General features: G+C 54.0%; 6 protein-coding genes across 7 annotated transcripts; 4 read left to right on the top strand and 2 right to left on the bottom strand.

Annotated features, from left to right (window-relative positions):
- Nucleotides 1-25: 25 nt before the first annotated feature.
- Nucleotides 26-4,772, top strand: CAOG_05823 (vacuolar assembling/sorting protein VPS16; the record flags this gene model as incomplete). Its single annotated transcript, XM_004345363.2, has 19 exons — nucleotides 26-87; nucleotides 321-427; nucleotides 921-1,018; nucleotides 1,092-1,220; nucleotides 1,310-1,448; nucleotides 1,532-1,659; nucleotides 1,742-1,905; nucleotides 1,994-2,163; nucleotides 2,247-2,323; nucleotides 2,412-2,543; nucleotides 2,621-2,881; nucleotides 2,963-3,097; nucleotides 3,176-3,284; nucleotides 3,379-3,581; nucleotides 3,685-3,765; nucleotides 3,848-4,017; nucleotides 4,103-4,199; nucleotides 4,284-4,387; nucleotides 4,469-4,772. The coding sequence occupies 19 exons, from the start codon at nucleotides 26-28 to the stop codon at nucleotides 4,608-4,610; spliced, it is 2,508 nt and encodes an 835-aa protein (XP_004345413.1). The 3' UTR covers nucleotides 4,611-4,772.
- A 46-nt stretch (nucleotides 4,773-4,818) lies between these two features.
- Nucleotides 4,819-8,630, top strand: CAOG_05822 (ABC transporter). The gene is made up of 6 exons (XM_004345362.2): nucleotides 4,819-5,104; nucleotides 6,055-7,417; nucleotides 7,544-7,616; nucleotides 7,710-7,974; nucleotides 8,064-8,094; nucleotides 8,202-8,630. Exons 1-6 carry the CDS (start codon nucleotides 4,838-4,840, stop codon nucleotides 8,477-8,479), a joined length of 2,277 nt encoding a protein of 758 aa, XP_004345412.1. The 5' UTR covers nucleotides 4,819-4,837; the 3' UTR covers nucleotides 8,480-8,630.
- A 742-nt stretch (nucleotides 8,631-9,372) lies between these two features.
- Nucleotides 9,373-12,034, top strand: CAOG_05821 (hypothetical protein). The gene is made up of 4 exons (XM_004345361.2): nucleotides 9,373-9,401; nucleotides 9,580-9,805; nucleotides 10,404-10,730; nucleotides 10,838-12,034. The coding sequence occupies exons 1-4, from the start codon at nucleotides 9,399-9,401 to the stop codon at nucleotides 11,893-11,895; spliced, it is 1,614 nt and encodes a 537-aa protein (XP_004345411.2). The 5' UTR covers nucleotides 9,373-9,398; the 3' UTR covers nucleotides 11,896-12,034.
- CAOG_05820 (hypothetical protein) lies at nucleotides 12,010-17,342 on the bottom strand. The gene is made up of 4 exons (XM_004345360.2): nucleotides 17,139-17,342; nucleotides 15,055-16,239; nucleotides 12,636-14,932; nucleotides 12,010-12,502 (listed from the first exon to the last, which is right to left on the bottom strand). The coding sequence occupies exons 1-4, from the start codon at nucleotides 17,242-17,244 to the stop codon at nucleotides 12,152-12,154; spliced, it is 3,939 nt and encodes a 1,312-aa protein (XP_004345410.1). The 5' UTR covers nucleotides 17,245-17,342; the 3' UTR covers nucleotides 12,010-12,151.
- A 370-nt stretch (nucleotides 17,343-17,712) lies between these two features.
- CAOG_05819 (hypothetical protein) lies at nucleotides 17,713-18,651 on the top strand (the record flags this gene model as incomplete). Its single annotated transcript, XM_004345359.2, has 3 exons — nucleotides 17,713-18,039; nucleotides 18,239-18,310; nucleotides 18,427-18,651. 3 exons carry the CDS (start codon nucleotides 17,713-17,715, stop codon nucleotides 18,520-18,522), a joined length of 495 nt encoding a protein of 164 aa, XP_004345409.1. The 3' UTR covers nucleotides 18,523-18,651.
- CAOG_05818 lies at nucleotides 18,527-22,939 on the bottom strand. 2 transcript variants are annotated; one of them, XM_011272279.1, is made up of 5 exons: nucleotides 22,922-22,939; nucleotides 19,830-22,343; nucleotides 19,579-19,707; nucleotides 19,092-19,491; nucleotides 18,527-18,978 (listed from the first exon to the last, which is right to left on the bottom strand). In XM_011272279.1, exons 2-5 carry the CDS (start codon nucleotides 22,329-22,331, stop codon nucleotides 18,731-18,733), a joined length of 3,279 nt encoding a protein of 1,092 aa, XP_011270581.1. In that variant the 5' UTR covers nucleotides 22,332-22,343; nucleotides 22,922-22,939; the 3' UTR covers nucleotides 18,527-18,730. The 2 variants fall into 2 exon arrangements, with proteins under 2 accessions (XP_011270581.1, XP_004345408.1); XM_004345358.2 differs by lacking the exon at nucleotides 22,922-22,939 and having other exon boundaries at nucleotides 19,830-22,462.
- Nucleotides 22,940-23,033: the final 94 nt, after the last annotated feature.

The raw sequence follows: 23,033 nt of genomic DNA, 5'->3' as shown, positions 1-23,033 counted from the left end.
CTCAGTTCATATTCACCATCACGCAATGGAGCTGGAGGAGATCAACCCGGCAGCGAGCTGGTCGCCGCTGCAGGACCGCTTCTACCGGTGCGTCACAGAGAGACACAACAAACTTTTACAAGTTGGAGTCTGATACTCGAGATTGTCGAATGGATGATGATGGAGTGGTCACAGAGAGACAGAGAGAGAGAGAGAGAGAGAGAGAGGTTCCCCAATGCAAATACATACAAACTTCAATCTCCACTCCAATACTCGCCATTCCCCCCCCCTTCCCCTCTTCCTCCTGCTGACGTGGTCTTGCGCTTGATGCTCTTTTGCAGGAAGCTCGAGATGTACGACATGGCCTGGCGCTCCATCGACCTCGCCTGGCGCTCCATCGACCTCGCCATGTATGTCATCTCGGCCGCCCCGTTCGGAGGTCCCATCGGTGAGTCGTATGTCCTCCGCTGGAAATCGCGTTGTGCTGTGCTATGCTTTGCTTTACAAAGGGGGAGCCTCGGCGCTTATGGGGACTGTTGGAGGGAGGCGCCTGATCCAAGTGCACTGAGAATTGAGATCTCGGCCTTCCATTGCAGCCATTCAGCCCCGGTTTTGCTCCAGAGACGCACTCTGTGTGTGTGTGGGTGTGCTCATGTCAATGGCGTTGGCAGTGTGGCGTTGGGAGGCGCGGTTGGTTGGGGCGCGGTTGGTTCTTGGAAGCAGAGCAGCAAATTTTCAATGGCAATCTCAAGCAAATTGCAGTCAACCAGCAACCATTGGTGTCCAACGTCGGAGCCTCGAGCAACTCGATCAGTACTCGTGTTGAATTTGCAAAAGACACGAAAACGCTGAAAAAAAGCGCACGCCGTCGCACTCACTTTCTTCAGATGCTCGTTTGTGTTTCAACAACTCACTCACTCTGTTGTGTTCTGAATCTACAGCTCTGATGCGCGACAATAGCAAAATCATTCGCGCTCAACGCACCAAGCGTGATATCTTCATTTACAATGCTGCCGGCACCCCGTTTGCGCAAATCCCGGTAAGTGCCAACAGAACACGCGCAATTGGTTTTTCGCACAAATAATTGCTCACTACTCGTCTCGTGTTCTCAGTGGGACGGTGCTCGCATTGTCGGTCTTGGGTGGTCGGAACAAGAAGAGCTCATCTGCGTGCTCGAAGACGGCACTGTTCGCATTTTTGACGTTCAAGGCGAACCCATCCGCACCTTTACTTTCGGACATGTACGTTTTTTTGAGAGCAACACCTTCACAGAACACCCCTCAAAACAGCTCCGACTCACTCCCCTTCTTGTAACTTGGCAATCCTGCAGGAAGTCAAGGACCAGACCGTCATTGAGTGCAAGTTTTATGGCTCTGGCGTCGTCATCTTGACGGGCGCTTTCGTGTTTTATGCCATCACGACCTTTTCCGAAGAAGCCCCGCAGCCGCGGCGATTGGCCGAGATTCCAGGTATGGCGCTCGCCCGCTTGTATCGCTCTTGATTCAAGGTGATTCTCACCGCCGTGCCCCCGACTTCTTGTTTGCATTTGCAGAAATGACGGCCGCACCAACCAGCTGGGTTGTCATTGAACCGCAATTCTCCATCAATCATGGCGTTGAAGTGCTTGCTGCTGTTGGCAACACCATCTACGTCGTTGATGCTGCAGATGCACAAGACCAGGTAACAGCGCATACTTGAAAATCCAAAATGATGCACCTGCCATCTCATCTCTTGCCCACGCATCGTTCTCCCCTCCTTCCAGATGCTGACCGACGGCCCATACACGGCGCTGACGGTCTCGCCCAATGGTCGACTGCTGGCAATGTTCTCAGAGACGGGCGTGCTGTGGGTTGTCTCGACGGATTTCCAGCAAAATCTCACTGAAATGCACACCAAGAGTCGTGCCAAGCCGCAGCAGCTTGTCTGGTATGCGCTTTGGTGTCTGTTGTCGTCGTTGTCTGCTGGCTGATGTCTGCGCAATCACTGAATGGCCAATGTTTGTGTTGTGGTGCAGGTGCGGACAAGACTCTGTCGTTGCCTACTGGAGCAATATTCTCCTCATGGTGGGTCCCAACGGCGACTGGGTCAAGCATCCCTACGACCACCCAATCTTCCTCGTGTCTGAAGTGGACGGTGTCCGAATTATTAGCAAGGAGAAGCACGAATTTATGCAAAAGGTTCCAGGTAAATGAGTCTGGTCGTGAATCTCGAGTTGCGCGAGAAAACAATCGACTCATGATTCGTTTTGGACTTGAACAACAAAAAAGTCTCTGTGGAAAACGTGTTCAAGATTGGCTCTCTGCATGCTGGCGCCAAGCTTTACGAAGCATACTTGCAATACGAGGTTTGTGGGCTGCCTGCTTTTTGCTTTTGGCTCTCTTTTTGACGGTTGTATTTGGCATTCGCTGACTGATATCGTTGTCGGTTGATAGAAACGGAGCCCGAAGGCGGACGAGTACATTCGCACCATCAAGACCGACAACCAACTGACCGAGGCTGTGGACACTTGCATCGAAGCCGCCGCGCACGAACACTCGCACAAACTCCAACGCCAGCTGCTGCAGGTTCGCGCTTATTGTCTCGTTGACATTGTGACGTGTTCATCGTATTCACCTGCCCATCTCCTTGCTACTCTTGGTAGGCTGCGTCGTTCGGCAAGGGCTTCCTGGAATACTACGACTCGGAAAAGTTTGTGACAATGTGCCAAACGCTGCGCGTGTTGAACGCCGCACGCTTTTACGAGATCGGCATGCCCGTCACCTACTCTGAGTACTCGGTTATCACCCCCACTGGTTTGATTGACCGACTCGTGTTGAGGCGTCAGCACTTCCTTGCCTTCCGCGTCTGCGAGTATTTGAAGCTTCCTCAAGACCGCGTGTTGATCAACTGGGCATGCGCAAAGGTTTGGCTCTCTCTCTCTTTGGTGCTTGTCAAAGTTGATGATGGCAAGAACAGTGTTGACTGATTGATTTGGGAAATGCAGATTCGACAACCTGCGGAAGACCCTGCAGTGGTTTGCCAGGCGGTCGTTGAAAAGCTGGCAAATGTTCGTGGCATTTCCTACACTGAGATTGCCAAGGTTGCCTTCCGTCACAGTGGTCCTGAGCTGGCTACCATGGTGAGATTTCGTTTTGTGCTGGTGTCACAAGGTCACATTGTGCGTGAGCTCACAGTCATTGTTGAACGATTTGAGCAGCTGCTGGATTACGAGCCGAAAGCCGGCGTGCAAGTGCCACTGCTCATGACCATGGATCAAGACGAAATGGCATTGACGAAGGCGATCGAGAGCGGTGATACCGAATTGGGTATGTGTCGTTTGGTTTTTGTCGCATGCTGCCTCCCCAAGCGGTGATCTTACCCAGATTATGTGTTGGACGCGTGCCATTATCTTGCCCGCAGTTTACTTTGTCATCATGCGACTCAAGCAAAAGATGGAAGAGTACGACTTTTTGCGCTTTATGCAATCCAAGCCCGCGGCTCTGGACTTGTTTGCCACGTATGCCAAGCAGCAAGACCCGGCCCTGCTCCGCAACCTGTACATTACTGACGATGGCAAGGTGGAGCTTGCGTACATGGACGCGGCCGCGGCCTACAAGTGCACGGTAAGTGGATTGTTGGGCCGAGTGGACTGCATTCTTCCTTGCTTCTTGCTGACATTCTCATTCTCGATTTGTTGGCGTTTTTGCTCTTCTTGCTCTCCTCCAGGGCTTGCAAGAGCGCTTCACTGTCCTCAAGTCGGCCGTGGAGCCGTTCGCCGCAAGCAAGGAGCCTCCGTTTGTCGCAAGGGTGAGTTCGATTTCCACAACCACCTACCCCCCCCCCATTCGTATTCTTCAATTCTAACATTCTCGTTGGTTGCTGTTCGTAGGCCATCAGCGAGCAAATGGAGCTGTACAAACTCCAAAACGAGCTGGAGCAGGTTTCCAAAGTGCCGTGGGCTGATTTGTCTGTTTCCGACACAATTTACAAGTGCTTGACGTCGGGCTATCCCAAGAAGGCGTCGGACGTGCAGAGCCTGTTTAAGGTCCCTGATCGCCGGTAAGGCTTGTTGCCGATGGATGATGCAGCGTGTTTTCTTGATTTTTTTCCAACCATGATCTTCTCTCGTGTTGTGCATTGCCAGATTCTGGTGGATTAAGATTCGTGCTACTGCCGACACTGGCAACTGGATTGAGCTGGAAAAGTTTGCCAAGTCCAAAAAGTCGCCCATCGGTTACGGAGTACGTTTGCGCAAGGCTTTGGTTTAATGCGTGGATGCAGGTTCCCAAACATCCGAAACTGACATGTCTCTCGCTGTTTGGCAGCCGTTTATTGATGTCTGCATGGAGAAGGGCAATCCTGGCGAGGCCAAGAAGTACATTGATCGCTTGGCTCCTGAAGAGAGAGTTGCCGCGTACATTCGTGTTGGGTAAGGGCCTCTCCGCTTGTTCGTGTTGGCCGGCTGCATGGGTTTTTTTGTTTTGTTTTCTCACTTTTTGATTCTTTGCAGAGCACTTGCGGAAGCCGCCGAAGCTGCGTTCCAGCAAAAGGACGACGCTGCGCTGCAGCAAATCCGTGGCCTCGCCAAGAACCGTCAGCAAGTTGTCGTCGCCATTGACAACTTCCGTGCTACGCTTGCGCAAAAGAAGTAGAAGGCAGCGCAGCTCTTTTCGTTTGCTGAAGCGCCCCCCCCCCCTTTCGTTTGTTTGATTTTGTTTGTTTGCCAAACCAAGTTGATGTCCAATTTTTTTTGTCGTTTGTTCAATGCAAATATTGTGTCAAGTGGGTATTCATGTTACTTTGTAATCGCAGAAGCGCAATTGTCATCCAGAGTGAACCGAAGCCTAAGCCATTCCTTCTTTTGTTTTCAAATTTGACAATGGCTGACGAACTGAGCCCAGCGGTTGGCGGCGAATCTGCCTCATCGCTCACGCCCAGCTACAGCGCCGCCATCGATGTCCCACCAGCATCGTCCTCCTCTGCTGCTGCTGCTGGAGTGACTGCCCATGCAAACGCAGGCAATGCGCGCCAAGTGACGCTGGCATGGCGCAATCTGGGCGTCAACGTTCCGCTCAAGGTCAAGCGCCAGGCAGCTGCGGCCGGCGCCCCGACCTCCAAGCGCATTCTCCAGGACGTCTCTGGCATGGTGAGTGCTAGCGTCGTGATGATTGATGATTGATGATTGATGATGATGATGATGTTGCACTCTACAAGAAGCGGGGAGGTGGGTTGATTCGATGTCATGCTTTGGTGCCACGACGAATGGCGGTCGCGTGTGTGTTTCGTTTTTGTTGGTGGCACACTCATCAACTGCTGCTCTCCTCCCTCTCTCGCTCTGTCTCGCTCTCTCGCTTTCTCTCTGGAGATTGACGGACTGGCGTGCTCTGTTTCGACTGGGCATTGAGCAAAGTGTGCTGGTGGTGGTGGTGCATCAGAGTAGAGGGAAGCGAGAGTTGAACGGGTTGGAAGCCGAAACCCCGAATCGAATCCGCCCCCGAACTCCCCTCTTCCTCCCTCTTCCTCCCTCTCTCCCTCCCCCTTTTCGTCGCTCTCATCCGCACTCTCGTTGGTCCCTTCCGCATCAACTGGCAACACTCTGCTGCTCTACGACTCGCTCTCGCTCTCTCGCTTTGGCCTTCCACACACAATCACAATCACGGCTCAAATGTCATTTGGCATTGATGGGAAAAAAATAACAACAACAAACTGCCGATTTCGAAGCCGAGCCGAGCCGATGCCTTGTTTTGTGGTTTCGGTTTCAAAGTTGCAACCACCACCACCACCACAATCAGATCATGATCTCAGTCATCAGGCATGAAGCATATTGAGTGCGAGACGAGGGGTTTGGTGGGGAGGAGGGGTGGTGGAGAACGTGGGGGAGAAGAAGGTGGGAACGAAGAAGAAGGTGGGCGGGAAAAAAGGGGAAAAACCCAAAAAAAGGACAGCGGTGGGAAACTTGTGCTCAGAGAACGCCCACGCCCACGCCCACACATTGCAACAACAACAACGATTGAGATGCTGATACATCTGTATCTCGCGACTGATAATCCGCCGTCGATAACTCATCTTGTACATGTGTTTTTCACCCTCTTGCAGGCGCAACCGGGACAGCTGCTCGCCATCATGGGCCCGTCGGGCTCCGGAAAGACCACCCTGCTCAACATTCTGTCGGGCCGCAGCGACGACAAGATGCGCGTCGAGGGTGACATTCTCATCAATGGCTCGCCGATGGAAAAGCGCCATCGCCGTGTTATTGGCTATGTGCGCCAGTCGGATGTGCACTTTAACAACCTGACATGCCGTGAAATCCTGTCCTTCTCGGCCAACATTCGCCTGCCCACGGAGCTGAGCGTTGCAGACCGCCATCAGCGCGTCGAGGCCATCATTGACGAGCTCGGCCTCCGAAAGTGCGCAGACACGATCGTCGGCGGCAATCTCATCCGTGGCATTTCGGGCGGTGAGAAGAAGCGTCTCTCGGTCGGCGTCGAGCTCATCACCTCGCCCTCGCTGCTCTTCTTGGACGAGCCCACCTCGGGCCTCGACTCGCACATGGCCTACACGCTGTTCGAGCATCTCGACGAGCTCAAAAAGTCCTCCAAGCGCACCGTTGTCACCACCATCCACCAGCCTTCGTCCAAGCTCTTTAGCACGTTCGATCTCCTCCTCTTGCTCTCGGAAGGTCGCGTCTTTTACTTTGGCCCCGTCGCCGACGCCATCACGTACTTTTCCAAGACGTGCCGCCTCCAGTGCCCCGTCTACTCCAACCCGGCAGAATACTTCCTCGACGTGGCCTCCATCCGCTTGCACCCGCACATGTCGCAGGAGCTCGGCTACCCGACCACCGACGAGAACGGCCAACCTCTGCCGACGCTCAACTGGGATCTCCTGGTGAGCCTGTACGAGAAGACGCGCCAGGACTACACCCTCAAGTCCATTGAAGAGGCGCGCGTCCGATGCCTCGCCGAGCAACAGGTGATTCAGGCCGAGATGGAGGCTCGCGGTCTGACTGTGCGCAAGCGGTCTCGCTTTGGCTTTGCCAACAGCCGGGCAAACTCGTCTGCAACCGTCGCCGTCCAGCAAGTCGAGATGGAGGATCTCCAAGCCGAAGCCATGGAGAAGGGCAACGGCCATGCGAACGGCAAAACGAACGGCCATGCTGGTGCTGCTGCTGCTGCTGCTGCTCAGCAGAACGCGCTGGCGGAGCTGGCGCCCGAGGTTCTTGCCAACCTCACCAGCAACGAGACGTATGCTCAGCCAACGTGGTACCAGTTCCAAGTGCTGGCCCGTCGATCCTTCATGTCCTTCATCCGTGACAAGCGCTACTTCCGCGCTCGTATCATGCAGGTCATTATCATGTCCGTCCTCATCGGCATCATTTTCCTTCGCCTGCCCTACTCTCAGGCCGGTGTTTCTGCTCGCTCTGGCGGCATCTTCTTCTTGATGATGCAAGCTGGTATTTGTAAGTGATTTGCTTGTTGTTGTGTTTTGCTTGTTGTTGCGGTTTTTTTTTTGTTTTTTTGGGTAGAGGCAGGACGCTGACTGCTGCTTCCTTTGTCTTTTCTATCTTATCTGCGTCATTGTTCAGCGCCCATGATGAACATTCTTCACGTCTTCCACGCTGAGCGCGAAGTCATCACTCATGAACGTGACGGCAAATGGTAAGCCTGGTTTGCCAGATAGATTTTGTAGAGATGGGTTTTTTTGTCGAGCTAATCTTGCAACTCTTCCTACTTCATTCCTGATCAAACTAGGTACACTTGCTTTGCCTACTATGCTGCCAAATCCATCACCGAACTGCCCTTCCAGCTGCTTGAGCCCCTGCTCTTCACTGTGATTGCGTACTGGCTGATGGGCCTCAACGACAGCGCCGAACGCTTCTTTGGCATGATTGGCATCATGATGCTCACGTCCCTCTGCGGCTCCTCGTTCGGTCTTATGCTCGCTGCCTCGACCCCGTCGTTCCAAGTTGCCACGATCTTTGCCTCGCTCATGATGATGTTCCTGATTCTCTTCTCCGTGAGTAGCGTCTTGCATGATGTTTTGTTAGTATCGCTGCTGAAACAAAAGTGCGCTCACTGGGCTTTGTTCTTTGTCATGTTGTGCAGGGCTTCTTTGTGCTCAACGACCTCATTCCCAGTAAGTTTAGTCGAGCTTTTTGGTTGGGGGTTTTTTGGGTTGTGTTTGGTGTGGCCAGTTGCTCATTGCGGTCCCCCCTCCCCAAAACCTTTTTGTTTTTTCTGCAGTTTGGCTTCGATGGATCAAGTACATCTCCTTCATGTACTACAGCTTTGGATTGCTGCTGCAAAACGAGTTCTCTGGCGGCTCGTACTATTGCGAACCTTCGGAATTTGCTCCCAACCACACTTGCCCCATCACAACCGGTGCGCAGGCCTTGCAGAACCTCGGCGCCGCTGACACCAAGATTGGCGAGAACATTATCATTTTGGTGGCTCTGATTGTGGCGGCACGCACCGTCTGCTTCTTGGCACTCCGCCACTACAAGCCGAAGGGTGTCCACTGAAAGCCCCTGCGGACTCTGATTCTCGCTTCGTTGATGGATATCTTGATACGGTTGTGGATGACTTGTTACGATCTGTTTGTGGTGAATGTTTCGAGGATGAAGGTTGCGCGTGTTGTCAACTCTCAAAGAAAATTGAATTCTCTAATCAAAGTACCAACTTTGCTCGCGCGCCCAAGAAAACAGGGGAACGCATTGCCCACTCCTCCTGCTCAAAGTTGTGTAATAATTTGCATATCCCACGATTACGTTAGATTCGAGAGTTGTACTACGGTTGTCAAGCCAAAGATGCAGAGTGTTTGGCGAACACAAGTTTGGGCCGCTTAATTTCGAGGGTCGCAACTCGCACGACTCCGGTTTTTGGTGTAGTGTGTTGTCTAATCATGTGTTGTAATGGTTTGTTGTTGAATAGAGCATTTGTGGCGCGTGAGTGTCGTACCACTCGTTGAAGAACGGAAAATAAAAAACCAGCAACTAAAAAAACGCAGCAATACCAGACATGAAGACCGGCCGGTACCAAAGATCGTCCCCGTCGCTCCACTACAAGAAAAACACAAACCAGAATGCGCATACACCACACAGTGCGATTTGGGCGTGAAGGGAGTGAGTAAGTTGGGCATGGAGCGAGATGGATGCACGCACGCTCATCGGCAACTCGATTCGACCGGCTTCGGCCGTCCAAGCCTTCACGCCGCTTTGTTATTTCGGTGCTTATTTATATTTTCAAGCTTTTGTCATTGTGATGGGTGGATTGCCGGCTGCGTATTCAGGCGGTCTGCGCGTCGGCAAGCAGGCATTTGTAAAAGTCATTCTGAAATCGTTTCGTGTGGATTTGTTCTTGTTCTTGGCTCCACCTTTCTCTTCTTATATTTTCTATTCTTGTTCACTCCTGCTTCTTCTTCTTCTCTCACAATCACCAACCATGGTGAGTACATTGCTGTTGGGGGTGAAACCACGAAATTTCCAATGTCAATGTAAAAGACGCTGACTTTTTTTTTTTTTTTTTTAATTTTTTAATCATTTTTGTTTGATTCATTTTGGTTTGTTGATGGGTTTGGCTGCTGCACCCGCGCTCCACCTCGTCCGCCCCCCTCCGCGTGTAGGCTGAGATTGCGGTGATGCTGCCCGATGAGGTGACGACGGTGATGGTGCGACCGCCCGCCGCGTCGACCACGACCATCGACGACCTGCTCAACTCGCTCCTGCACAACTACCCGGCTGCCGTGACTGCCCTGCTCAACGTCTGGACTGCTCCACCCGGCGCGCCAGACGGCATCTTTAGCCTCAAGTCCAAGTTTGCCCTCCACGAGCTCGCAGTCTCGTCCGATGGTACGTCTGTCTTTATCATGGCTTGTGGAAACCACAAATGGGGGATTCCAACGGACGTGGTTGGCTCGTCCCGCTCGAATCGGTCGTCGGGATGAGACAGTGTTACAGCTGTCTTAATGCGTGGTCGGAGGAGAGCGCCTGTGCAGGGCGGCGTCGAAAGCAGAGCAGAGAAGAGCGAAGACGAACGTCTAATGCAAAACTCAGCCAAAACCAAAAAAAAAAAAAAAAAAAAATCAAACAAAAAAATCAAACGAAAAAAAAAAATTTCACCCAACCTTCCATTTTCATCCATCCGACACGACTATGAGTTTGTTGATGGGCGAAGGCACCGCGAGCACCTGACAGGCAAGAAACCCCAAAGAAGGCACAGACAAGCACGACAGAAAAAAAACACAACTTGGGCTGAAGCGGCGGTCGCGACAATGAGTCAGGAGTCCTTCACCGTCTCACCACAGATTCCTATGCGGCTCAGTAAACGTCCAGCGAACACAGGCTTTCACTCAATTTCATTCACATGCCAGCTCAGTGCAGCTCGACCCGACATGTCAAGCCGAAAACTCTGCTCATTTCACATCTTGATCCTTAATTTTCTTGACAGCTCCTTCCAAGGAAACCCTGCTCCAGCCGACCGAACGCCTGTCGGCAGTGCAATCGCGCTGGAGCCACTTGATGGAAGAAGGCAAGGTCCAGCTCGTGCAAGTGCGCCGCTCCTTCTTCTTCAAGCTCGTCAACACCGACCACGCCATCACCATCAATTTTAACACGTTCTTCCGCATGTCTCAGGGTGTCAGCGAGACGCACTTCCGTCTGTACATCACCCCACTCATGACCATTGCTGATGCGTCCGCCTTGGTCTTCAAGCGTCTCAAGCTGAAGGAGACCGATCCCACCAAGTTTGGCATTTTTGGTGCCGAAAAGGCTGATGGTATGCATGCAACCTCAACCTCCATCTTTTGTCGTCTTTGTTGAGGTGTGGATTCCTACGGAGATTCTTGTGTCGTGTTCTCATCTCTCTGCCTTTCTTCTCTGCAGGCATCGCCAATCGCGAACTCGAGGCCACAGAAAACTTGCTGCAATTGCGCGACGCGTGGGAAACCACCGACCCATCCTTCTTCCAGTACCAGACCAAGGCAGACTTGAGCTCCAATCTTGGCGCCGACAAGGAGGGCTGGCTCGAAAAGGAGGGCTTTAACGTCAAATCGTGGAAGACGCGCTGGTTTGTGCTGAAGGGCACCAGCCTCTTCTACTACAAGGACCAGAAGGATTCCAAGCCGCTTGGTCAGATTGCCGATATCGACAAGGCTGAGGTGCGCACGATCGAGCATCCGTTCGAAGATGCCAAGCCCGGCAAGAAGAACATTTTCGCCACGCTCAAAGGCTCGTCCTCGTTGCGTCCGAAGGGCTCATACTTTTTCGAGATTGTGCTGCCCGACCGCACCTGGCGTCTGGCTGCCAACGAGAGCCAGAACATTCTGGACTGGGTTGAGGCCATCAAGGATGCTGCCAAGCGCCTCGTCCACCGTGAGCGTTCCATCCAGCAAGAGACCATCAAGGCCAAGCCGCTCGCGTCTGCAGAAGGCAAGCTGGTCGACTCTGCTCAGACTGGCCGTGTTGAATTGCCCGTCAAGGCCCAGCCCGCCCCCGCTGCTGCGCCTGCGCCTGCAGCTACCGCCGCCGCTGCAGCGGATGACAAGCGCGTGTCTGTCGCCGTGTTTGAGATGGACGACGAGCCGGAGGTTGTCTTGACGCCCGTGGCTGCCGATTCCGCATTCTCGGACATTCTTGCACAAGGCGAGCCCAGCTGGGCTGCCCCGGCACCTGTCGCAGCAGCAGCAGCAGCAGCAGCTCCTGCTCCTGTCCCCGCTCCCCAGCCGACGCCCGTTGTGGCTCAGGACCCCGTCGTGGAAGCGCCAGCAGAAATCGAAGCGCCTGCCGTCGCTGCCGCTGCCCCAGTGGACCAAAGTGCGCTTGCTGCCGCCCAAGCTGCCGCAGCAGCTCCTCGTCCCGATTCGTTCCGCGTGAGCAAGGTCGGCGCATCCTTCGATCAGCTCGAGGGCATGCTGAATGATCTCACTGCGTCCCTGGACTAAGTTCATGTATTCCTTTTCATTTTGTTTTTGAGTGTGTTGGTCGTTTGTTGTGGTGTTGTAGGAATGTTTCAGTTTGGTCTTTTTTTTTTTGATAATTACTGAATTTTAACGCGTATGACAACAAAACTGCAAGAAAGCGCAAACAAACAAACAAGACCAAAAAACACAGAAACAACGAGTGGCTACAGATGAAAAACGTAAAAGCGAAAAAGAAAAGAAAAAAAAAGGGGAAAGAACAAAACAAAAGTCAACTCAACTAGGAAAATTGCCGCACAGCTGCGTTCGAAGAGTCAGCGGCAGGCGGGGAGACGTTGCCGCTCAGCAAAGTGCGTGTCAGCTGCTTCACAGACGTCCCAGTCGCCTTGATGGAAGCAATTTCGCTGAGCGAACTGGACGACATGGACGGCGTGATGCTCGGAGGCGGAGGGGTTGGCACGTTTCCAGCCTCAGCAGCAACCGCCACCACGCGCTCAGAGTACAACTTGCTGGCCGCTAAAATGCCTTCGTACTCTTCCAGCTGCTTTGTGAAGCCCGGGTTTGGGCGAATGATTCTACGCTGTGACTTGACAAACTCGAGCGATTTCTTCAAAGGCCAGCCGAGCGATTTCTGTCAAACAAAAGCGAACAACCGTTTCGTTAGGAAACAACAACAACAACAACAACAACAACAACAACAACCAAAAAAAAAGGATGCATGATAACAGCCACAGCAACAGAATTGCTGTCGTCGATATGCTCACCATAATATAGGCGATGACGGCTGAGGCCGAGCGACTGACGCCCATCTTGCAGTGCACCAGCACCTTTGAATTGTTGTCGACCGCCTTCTTGATAAACCGGTATGTGTTGTCAAAGTGCGGCAAGATCGATTCCCAGTTTTCATCATGGATGAGGCAGTGGTGGTATTGGATGAGGAGAGGGAAAAAGTTGTCAATTTCCCAGGCCATGTTCAAGACGTAGCCGACACCGAGGCGCTGCAGCTCCTCCTTGTTGCTGGCATTCCACTCGGTGCCGAGGTAGAGATACTCGAGAATCTTGGAGGGAGGTTCCAGCTGGCCCATGATGACGAGAATCTTTTCGTCGATAAATTTCTTGCAATAGTTCATGTCAATGTTAAAGTGCGATTCCAAGGCAGTGCGCATCTCTTTGGGCGTCACAGAGTCGAGATCGCTGCACATCATAAACTCGCGCAGCTTGTTGATGACATCGAGCTCTGCAGGGCGTCCCTCGCCGCCTTGATAGACGACGTTGAGTGGCGCGTCCAGCTTGTGGTCGAGATCTTGGGGCGAGCCGATGGACGACCGCCGGCGAATCTCCAAATCGCCAATGTTGCGGTACAGTCGGTGGTTGGGCGACTTTTGGGCGCGCTGGACGAGCGCATGGTAGGGAGCAATCCAAGCCTGGAAGTCCTCGTCCTTTTCGACTGCGTGTGACTCTGGTGCCGACTCGGCAGCCTGGCGGAGCGCCGAGATGGTCGACCACAGGGAGCGAACGGAGGCCGTGTGGAAAGAGTAGGCTCGGTGACCAAGGCGCACAACAAACGCGCCGTTGCCGCTCAGCAGCACAGTCATCTGGCGAACGACCGGAACACTCAGGCCAATAAAGCACTCGACGGCCTGGATGGCAGCCTTCGGGACGGCCACACCATGGGGTGCAATCACAGATCCCGCCGCTCCCGCTGCTCCCGACGATGCCGACGTTGCCGAGTCGTCCGTCACCATCGGAGTCGCAACAGAATCACCAGCCGAGGACAAGGAGGGCGGAGTGTCGGATCGACCGTCGTCCTCTGCCACGCCATCGAGTCGCATAGGCATGGGCGAGGAGGAGGCGGACGGCGCCGACGTGGACAGACGGATATCCGGCACGCTGCGCTGCGCAGGGAAAAGGGATGCAGTGATGCCTGCGGGGAACGGGCGAGCCGCGGGAGGCGAAAATGCCGCACTTTCAGCCATGCTGGACATGCTGACTGGGCGGCCAACCCCCATCGGCCGGGGCGCTGAGGATGCAGCAAGGCCCTCGCCAGTAGATTTCGAGGCGGCATCGCCGGGCAGCGCAGGCGGGAAAAAGATGGGCGAGGTCGCCATGGTTTGCATGGGCGTGGATGTGTCGAGCGATGAAGACGCAGCAGATGCTGGCTCGGGGGTCCCGGTCGAGGAGTGGCTGGGAGGGGCAGGCGACGCAGACGATGACGACGACGACGCCAGACCAGCACCAACCAGATGAGCGGGTGCGTGCTGTGCGCCCACCGAGAGAGGTCGCCATCGGCCTTGCGAGGCGCCACCTCGTAAGCTTTGCAACGAGCTAGCGGCACTGGCACTGCGACTGACAGCAGCCACAACCAAGTGTTCGTCCGCCTGGTCTGGCAAATCCGCGCTAAATCCAGACTCGGACGTGGATCGAGTGTAACCACCACTTGGCTCGGAGCCATCTTCCGCACCCGGCCGTTGGTCGCGGCGTCCCTTGCCCGAGGACGACCCACCAAACAGGGCCATGGACGACGTCGATTTGGGGCTTCCAGGTTCTCGAGGAGTGTTTGCACCCGACATGGCAAACTTTTGCTCATAGTGCTTGTGCCGCTGCATCTTGAGTTGCTGGAACTGCTCCTTTTGCTGTTGCTCTGTCAGATGCTGCTGCTGGATTTGATGCCATTGCTGCCACGGAGGGCGCCCAGACTGATCCTGGGCGAGGCGTTCGTGCTCCTGGCGTCGCTGCTCGGCCTCACGCTCCAGTTTGCGCTGCAGCTCGACTTGCTCTGGACGGGAGAGCCGCTGGTCATTGGCGCTCAAGCTGCTGCTCGAGTTGGTGGCGAGCGGTGGCATGAACGGCCGTCGGTCCACACGCACGTGGTGGTGGTCCGGGTCGTGCAAATCGACGCACAAGAGTGCCTGTCGGTCTGGATTTTTGCGTTCCGATACGAGTGCCAAGAACTGGCCGCCGTGCTTAAAGTCGGATTTCAACTCGACCAGCATTCGGCAGGCGTCTGTTGGTGGCAGCAGCTTGGCGAGCGCGTGCAGCGCAAGGAATAAAAGTGTTCGGTCTGCGACAAACAAACAAACAAACAAACAAAAAAAAAAACCTTGGGCGTAAGCAAAAAATAACACACGGCAACAATTCCAACGACCACCACCAGGCAAATGAAGGCAAATGCACGCCCCATACCATTGTCGTGCAATGCATCCGAGCCCGCTAGGGCCGCTAAATTCTCCTCATCCAGTTCAATTTCTTGCATCATGTGAGGCGCAGCTATAAACGAGGAGCGGCGATGAAGCAGTAGCCGCACAGGAGGTTCGGAAGGCATTGCAGGGGAAGGCAAATCCGGCAATTCGTCGTGCGAAACATTTTGCTCTTCATCCGACCGTTCTGCAGCTGGGGACTGGGGCAATGCAGAGCTCTGCTCATGATGAGGGATGGACTCGGCTGGCGAGTGAGCGACCGAGCTTGCTGTTTGCTCCTCATCGGCTGGCGGCCCAGAACGACTCTTCTCCACGTCATCGGCACCGAGAAGGCTGCTCCCGTCGGCGTGTTCACCCGAGGGAGATGCGGTGCGATCAGGAGACCGAAGTGTACTTTGTCGACTGGTGGGCTTGGGGGTGTGGCTGGTCGACTCGCTCGCGCTGGAAAGCGAGGATTGGCGGTACCGAGGGCTGCCAGGAAGCGCCGCTTTATTTGCATCGAACGAAGCGCTCGGGCTGGCCAAATAGGCAAAGTAATCTGCGTTGCTGTGCTTCCTGGCTGCTTGCTCGGCCCGAATGGCTTCGACGGCGGCGGCCGCGATCAGTGCATGGCGCGCTTGTGATGAGCCAGGGGTGTCAAACGACTCGTCAAAGGAAGAGTTGCTGCTGCTGGCACGCATCTGGTGAAACATGCGGATTCTCTCGGCCTGGAGCTCTGGCGTGTCACCGCCAATGGATGGGATGGATGTACTCGACTCCAGTCCATCCCGTGAGCTAGGTTCGCCGTCTCCTACGTCTGCACCAACAGTGTCAGTCGTGGATGCCGGTTGAGGCTGGGAGTCTGACGCGCTTTCCGAAGCATGATCTCCCAGAGGCTCCTGGACATTGTCAAAGTCCATCGCTTTGGGCGAAGTTGGAGTGGAGCACGCAGCAGATGCAGAGTTGGACGACGGGACGGAGGACGGCGCCGAAAGCGGTCGCACCCGGAATGAGGGCATGGGGATGGCTGTTGCAGACCGTGGGTGACCTCTTGGCGAGAAGATCGTGGCAGCATGCGTGGCGGACAACCCAAGCATATTGCCTGCAGCACTCGGATCATGCGTTGGTGGTGCAGGCGACGCCGCCTCGCTTCGGACGAGCTCTTCGCGCACCACTGGAACTGGCAGTGCACCTGTTAGCAAGCAAGGATCAAGCAAGCCAGAACACCAAAGCAGAAAACGCAACAACACGAGTTAGCTGTTGTTCTGGATTGTTTATCAATTTCTGAGACTTGTTGGTTGCGATGCGAATGTTGTTTGCTGCTTCCGTTAAGAGTTGAGTGTTCGGCTTTCGCTCATCTTTCAGGTGTCAAGCAAAGTCAGAGGATATAATAAATGAAATATAACTCGCCCAAAAGTCTGAGCAACGAAGGAAAAAAAATCATCCAAAAACTTAAAAAAATCCGTTTCGAATTTCGATTGAATGAGAGTGATTCGTTCGTTTTGGACGGCAACATGGGCAAGCCTCAGTTTGAAGCTAAGGAGTGAGTGAGTGAGTAACACAGGAAACGCGCAAATGCAGTCCGCTGGGGGAATGATGTCCAGCGAATGCACAAACCCGAGTCGAATCCTCAAAAAAAAAAAAAAAAAAAAAATAAAAAAAAATAAAAATAAAATAAAAAAAAAATAAAATAAAAAGTTGCCGCGTTTGGCTGCTTTTTGGATTGAGAGAGTTGAAGTGACTGACGAAACCAAAGTGAGCAACGAGAGAGAGAGAGAGAGAGAGAGAGTTGTTCAGCCGCTGGTTGGGAGGAACGAGTGAATGAGGACACGGGGAGATGAGTGAGATGAGATGAGATGAGATGAGTGAGTGAGATTGAATGGAAAAAAATGAAGGAAAGGGAAAATTTGACCAACAGAGGAATTGAATTGCGAGTGGTTTTGGTGCGAAAAGTAGTCAGAGACAGAGAGAGAGAGAGACAGAGACAGAGAGACAGAGACAGAGACGGAGACAGTGAGAGTAAGAGTGAGAGTGAGAGTGAGAGTAAGAGTGAGAATCAGAGTACGAGTCAGAGGGGAAAGAGATACAAACCATCAGTAGCAGGAGCATCAGGAAGAGCAGTCGAATTCGAGGACGGCGCCGCTGCACTGCCACCAGCAGCAGCACCACAACCACCACCAGCAGCAATGTCGCTCATTCAACAACAACAACAGCAACACCAACAAGACGAAGAAGAAGAAGAAGAGCGAGCGACCGTGCGAGAGAAAGAGAGAAAGAGAGAACGAGACGTCGCTTATTCAACCAAAAAAAAAAAAAAAAAAAAAAAGAATGAAATAAAAAAAAAATTCACAATGCAAAAAGTTCAGAGTTCAAAGATCAGAGTCAAAGTGAAGCTCAGAGTGGTCAGAGGTAGAATGCCAAAAGGAAAACACTGCTTTTTTGCAATATTACAAGAAGCGAGGAGGCGGGAACGAGAAGCGCAAAACAAGTCCAACAGCGCTTTCTGAGCGGGGAATGCTGCTCAGAGCTCTTGACAACCCTTCCCCCTTTTCTCTCTTTCTCTATCAACTCGAGTTTGTTGAAAGTCATCTATTCACTGAGGGTAGACTTCAGCCGTTTCGTTCTTCCGATTCAGTCAGTCTTCTTCGTTCTTCACCCATTCAAGATGGAGCCGCGATTGCGATGGCTGAGCACACGCGCTGCGACAGTGGCGGCATCCGCGTCACCGCCGCCGCCACTCCAGCGACCACCACCACGCACGACTGCCAACACTGGCAGCAGAGTCACTGGCTCAGCAGCATCAGCATCAGCATCCTCCTCGTCGTCGTCGTCGTCGTCGTCGTGGTTTGGCGCGGTTTCCGGCTTTGCACGGCGCAATGCAACGTACATTCGCATTGGCGCGCCCTTCCTGCTGCTCGTCGTCGGCAGCTCAGTCGGCATGTCGTACATTGCAGACGCAGCCGTCGAGTACCGCGACTACAAGAACCACCGCGTAAGAGGACTTGGCTCACATCTCAGAGACACGTTCTCAGACACATTCTCAGACAAGAGACAACAACATGCCCTACGCTAGAGCAACAGACATCTCATACCGCTCATAGAACGAGTTTGAACACCTTCAGAGTCAATGGCACGATTCAACATGCAGACCAACTCCAACGCTCACTTCTCATCGATGCTGCTGCTTGTAGATGGACCGCGATGAAGCACTCGCCTTTCACAATATCAAGAAGCGACCATTCTCAATCGAAGACGAATTCATGGTGAGCTCTCAAAGCACCCTCATTCGAACGAAAACCTTTGGAATGAATTGGAAAATTCACTTTTGACGTTTCGGTTTTGCTTGAACTTGCTCCTTGTCACCCCCAACCTGTTGCAGCGAATGGTCCAAGGTATGGACATTGAGCACTGGGAGAACAAGCGATTGCCCCGATCCGACGGCGACGCACAGGCGCCTCCATCCGAGTCCAAGTAAATCTGAATGCGCTGGACAAACACAACTTTGACATGTTTTTTTGAGCAAGCCTTGTGTTGTAATGATATGTGAAACAAGAAGAACACGAAAGAAACGCACAGACACTAAAGAGTAATACAATCCAAGCAAAAACAACCGGGAGATTCCATTTGCCGTGATCCAAGACGGTCCAACCAATTCACAGCTCCAGATAGGAATTCGACGAACCTCAAGATCCCACGACAACATCAGCCGAAGAAGATGAAGGCAACAATTGGAAGGTGAATTTCCGCGAGCCAACGACAATCTGGCTGCGAGGGCGCAGGATGGCACCACACGCCTCCGCGTCAGCAGGTGCGCCGTCCACCAGCACTCGATCGGCCTGAGCGTTGGAAAAGTTGCAAGATACCACGCGGAAAACGTCCTGTTCTGCGTCATGGAAAACGCAAAACCTTGTCAAGCCTTCGTTCCGTTCAGCTACCAGAGTGAGAGAGTTTCAAAATCCAGCACAAGAGTGAGCGCAGATTCAAGATCTCCGTCATCGCAGATCGAAAGAAAAGAAGGAAAAAAACATCAAGGAAAAAACTAACCATCCCAACCGCCGACATCCGCCATGCCATTCGGACCAATATCATAACGAATCGAAGCGTCCTTGTCGTCGACAACACGACCAATCATCACAGACGGGGCAGCTTCTGAAGCGGCGGTATCATCGCTGCTATCGTCCACTCGCAACTTCTTGGACACATGGGTGGCGTCCTTGTCGCTGGCGCTGTTGTCGGCACGACGCTTTCGCGAGGACGAATGTGTCGTCTCTGCAGCAGAATCAGGTTCGACATGCGCATCACCATTCACAGGAATTGTCGAGGTGCTTGCGGTGCCAGCGGACGCTCGGGCTTGCTCGCCCAGCTGGCACAATCGCTCCCAAGCCAGGAATCGAACCAAACTCGGATCCAGGGTGTTTAACATTGCAAACGGTTGAGAGAGCGCCTGTAGTCAAACCAGCCAGCGACGTTGTGAGCACACATCATTATAGGTACAAGCCGGCTCGCTCTCAAGAACTTGCTGTCGCTTTACTTCTGCACGTCGCAAAAACGCTCGGTCTTGACGGACACGTGAGATAAAGTTGATCTTGGACGCACTTTGCGGCACGAGCTGCGACAGCATGAGCTGGAACTGTCGCTCGGTGAAGCTTTCGGTCTCGTTCTGCAAAAATTCAAGCACAGTGAGAGAAGCACAATCACCAAAAAACCTAAAAAGACCTTTTCACTCCGTTGACAAGCAGCCGCTACAACACCACGAACAAAAACACAACTCGAAAACCCTACCAGTGGATGCTGCATATGTGCCGGGCAGAGCCAGCCGCGCTTGGGCACTGCCGTCAACGGGGGATCGAGACACTCGAGATGATAGAGGAGCGGACATTCGGCGCAGAAAATGAGCGGCGCAACGGAAAGGCCTTGCGAACAGACATGGCAAAAGCGAGGTAGGAAATCGCCAGGTTCCGCCGCGGGAATGTCGACGTCGTCTTGGTACCTGTACTGCGGAGTCGCGTTGCCGACGTCGTACATCTGTGACGAATGACGCGCAGCGTACTCGGGATTGACGTAATTTTTGAGGTGCGTGACAGCATTGGACGTGGCGCCAAACGCAAAGAGTGCACCGGGATCCTTCTTGACGCCCTCTTGCTGCGGGGTCGAGAGCTTTTTGGTCACAATCAGATCGGGAAGCACGCTCTTCACCGCCAAGAACGTGTTGGCCGCGTTGGCGTCGAAAATTTCCTTTGGAGGCATACTCTTGATCCGATCAATGTCCAGCGCAAACAAGGCGCCTCCGTCTTGCAGGTCCTGAAGCCTTGCTTCGTCCTCGTCGTCCTCAATGCCGTCTTCACCAAGACCGCAGCTGTCGAGCATGCGGTTGATCCGTTTGAGCATGGTGGCTTTGGCGCTGGCAACAGACACCTGTGCAGCAGCGGCAGCCAGCTGTCGCGATCGCTTGGCCACAGACGTGTACACTTCGGCGTCGAGGACGAATGCTTGCGGATGGAGGGATTTGAGTCTTCGCAGCGCGCTGCCAAAGAAGCGATTTTCTACCTTGGGCGGAGGCGATGCCTCTGCTTGCGCGATGCACTTGCCGCAGAGCCACACTTGCCCCATGTAATCCGGATCGGCAGGTGGGTCGGCGCAATAAAAATGGAACACGCAGGGACACCTGTCGCAGCACAAGAGCTCGCCAGCCGTCCCGCACGTCTCGCACACTTCGTCGTTGGCATTTGGATGCTCTCGTTCAACGATCGGCAGGTCTGCAGCCAGCTCGGCGTGGTGTTGCGTGCTCAAGATCATTTGCGCCTGCAAGCGGCGCTTTCGCTCGGCATGGGGGTCGTGTGGGTCGAGGCTGGGAGTTGCCGCACCCCCTCCATTGGCAGCGGCATCGGCTTCCGCCACCGTGCGCTCGGCGTTGCGGGTGCTTGCGTTGACGAGTGCCGAAAACGGCTCATCGAATTCAAAGCGGATGGCAGTGTTTCTATTCCGAGCAGCCGTGTTGGCGGTCTGCGCCTGTGGCAGTTTGCTCAATGTTTCACCGTGCACTTGGGCCTCAAATTCTTGGAAGGATTCCTCGGTCGGAAACTCTCGCAGGCCAGCCGCCGATACTGCCGAAGCTGCAACCTGCAGAGCTGCCGAACCACCACTGGGTCCAGCAGAAGAAGAAGAAGAAGAAGAAGCAGTTGTGGCAGCAGAGGCATTCGCTAGAGCTGCAGCATTGAGCGCAGCTTCGGACATAGAGCTCGACGCTGTCATTGCGCTCGTCACAACCGCTGCCCGCACAGCGGCCGCTCGTGGTCGCAGTCGCCAGTCCTCTTCGTTGCCCTCGTTTTGAGAGTTCAGCAAAGCCTGCGCAGCGATCGGATCACGGGTACGGCGTTTGCGAGGTTTCTTGGTCGCGACGGCATCGGCGGTGGTGGTCGTGGACTCGCTGTCGCCTTCCGGGCCCGTTTCTTCGGTATTGGATGCACCAGTTGAGGCATTGGTAGGTGTGCCTTCGGCGGGGTCGACAGGAGCTGCAGACTCTGCAGAGGGGACGGCGGACTCTGCGGCAGGTGCAGCCGCCGGTGCGTCCGAAGCTGCTGCAGCAGCAGGGCTAGCGCGGCCACGCTGACGAGAAACAGCGGCAGCAGCAGTAGTAGTAGTAGTAGCAGCAGCTGGTGCATTGGAATTGGCACCTCTGCGACGACGCGAGGCTGATGATCGCCACGAGCGGTCGGCCCTGTTGCTTGTTGTGTCGCCCTCGTCCATGTCTTCCTGCTCATCCGCGTCGTCGGCGGCAGCGGCATCGTCATCGTTCGAAGAAGTGGCAGCAGTAGTCGTAGTAGCAGCAGCGGCGGCAGCAGCAGCAGCAGCAGCAGCCTGTGCGCGAGCGGCCGCCCGTGCAGATGGCGCACGACCCGTTGGCGACGTCGCCATGGCTGTCGCAGCAGCGGTGAAGGGCTGGACCTCGGCATCCGTCGTCGTCGTCGTCGTCGTAGTGGCTGCGTCGTCGGTTGTGCTTGGCTCTGGCTCTGGCTCTTGCTTTGGCTCGCTTGTTGCCGCTGCTGCTGCTGTGGAAGTGTCCATTGGGACGGCCGACCCAGCATCAGCCGCATCAGCATCAGCCGCAGCGTCAGTCAGTGCAGCAGAGTCGCTGGATTGACTTGCAGCCGAGAACAGATCGAACGCAGGCACTTGGCCAACTGGACCCCCCGGAAGGAGGAGCTCAAGCTCAGGTCTGTTTGACTGAGATTCAGTCCGTTGAGGTGCTTCCGCTTCACTCCCGATCGAAGCAGCGTCCGCCATCTCAGCAAAAACCTAAATACAAATGCAACGCAACGCAATGTTGAAATCCAAAGTGAACGAACTGAATTGAGATTTTGACTGAAACAAAGGAAAAAGAAGAGAAAAAAAAAAAGTGAAGGAAAAGAGTGAAGTTTCACAAAAGTGATCCAACAATGAGACAAAAGCATGAAAATCTTAATCATTGATGTTGCTTTGAAAAACAAGTCATAAGTGAAGGAAAAACCGATCGAAGGAAGAGAAAAAAAAAAAGAAAAAAAAAGTAGAAAGAAGGAAGGCCTTCTGGATGGCGAACGAGCGTGGTGGAGCGTGCTGCCGGGCTATGTCGCCGCCGCTCACTGAACTGGATTCTATGGGCCACAGCACACGCGAGGGAGGTGGAGGCGAGCCGATAGCCCGGGAGGAAGCTCCAAGCCAAGCGGCAGTCCAGACGCACCACACACACACACGTATTTGCCAATGGGTCTCCAGCTTGGAGCGCCGTGGCCCGCCATCCGTCCAGCAACCCCTTGCAACGGTGCCTCGCACATCAAAACTGAGCCCGAGGTGGTGGGATGGGCGATGGACATGTGGGGGGAACAATGAGCAAGTACCTTTTGCGTAGACGAATGAATGGGACAAAAAGACTGAAACTTTTTGGGTTTGCTGTTTCCGCTCGAAGGGGATGGTGCAGGTGAATGGATAGAAGGAACAAGGGGGATGGGA

The sequence above is a fragment of the Capsaspora owczarzaki genome, assembly GCF_000151315.2.
Source record: "Capsaspora owczarzaki ATCC 30864 unplaced genomic scaffold supercont2.10, whole genome shotgun sequence".
Classification (NCBI taxonomy): domain Eukaryota; class Filasterea; order Ministeriida; family Capsasporidae; genus Capsaspora; species Capsaspora owczarzaki.
Note: the sequence above shows the minus strand (reverse complement) of the source record. Positions and strands in the feature narration are given on the sequence as shown.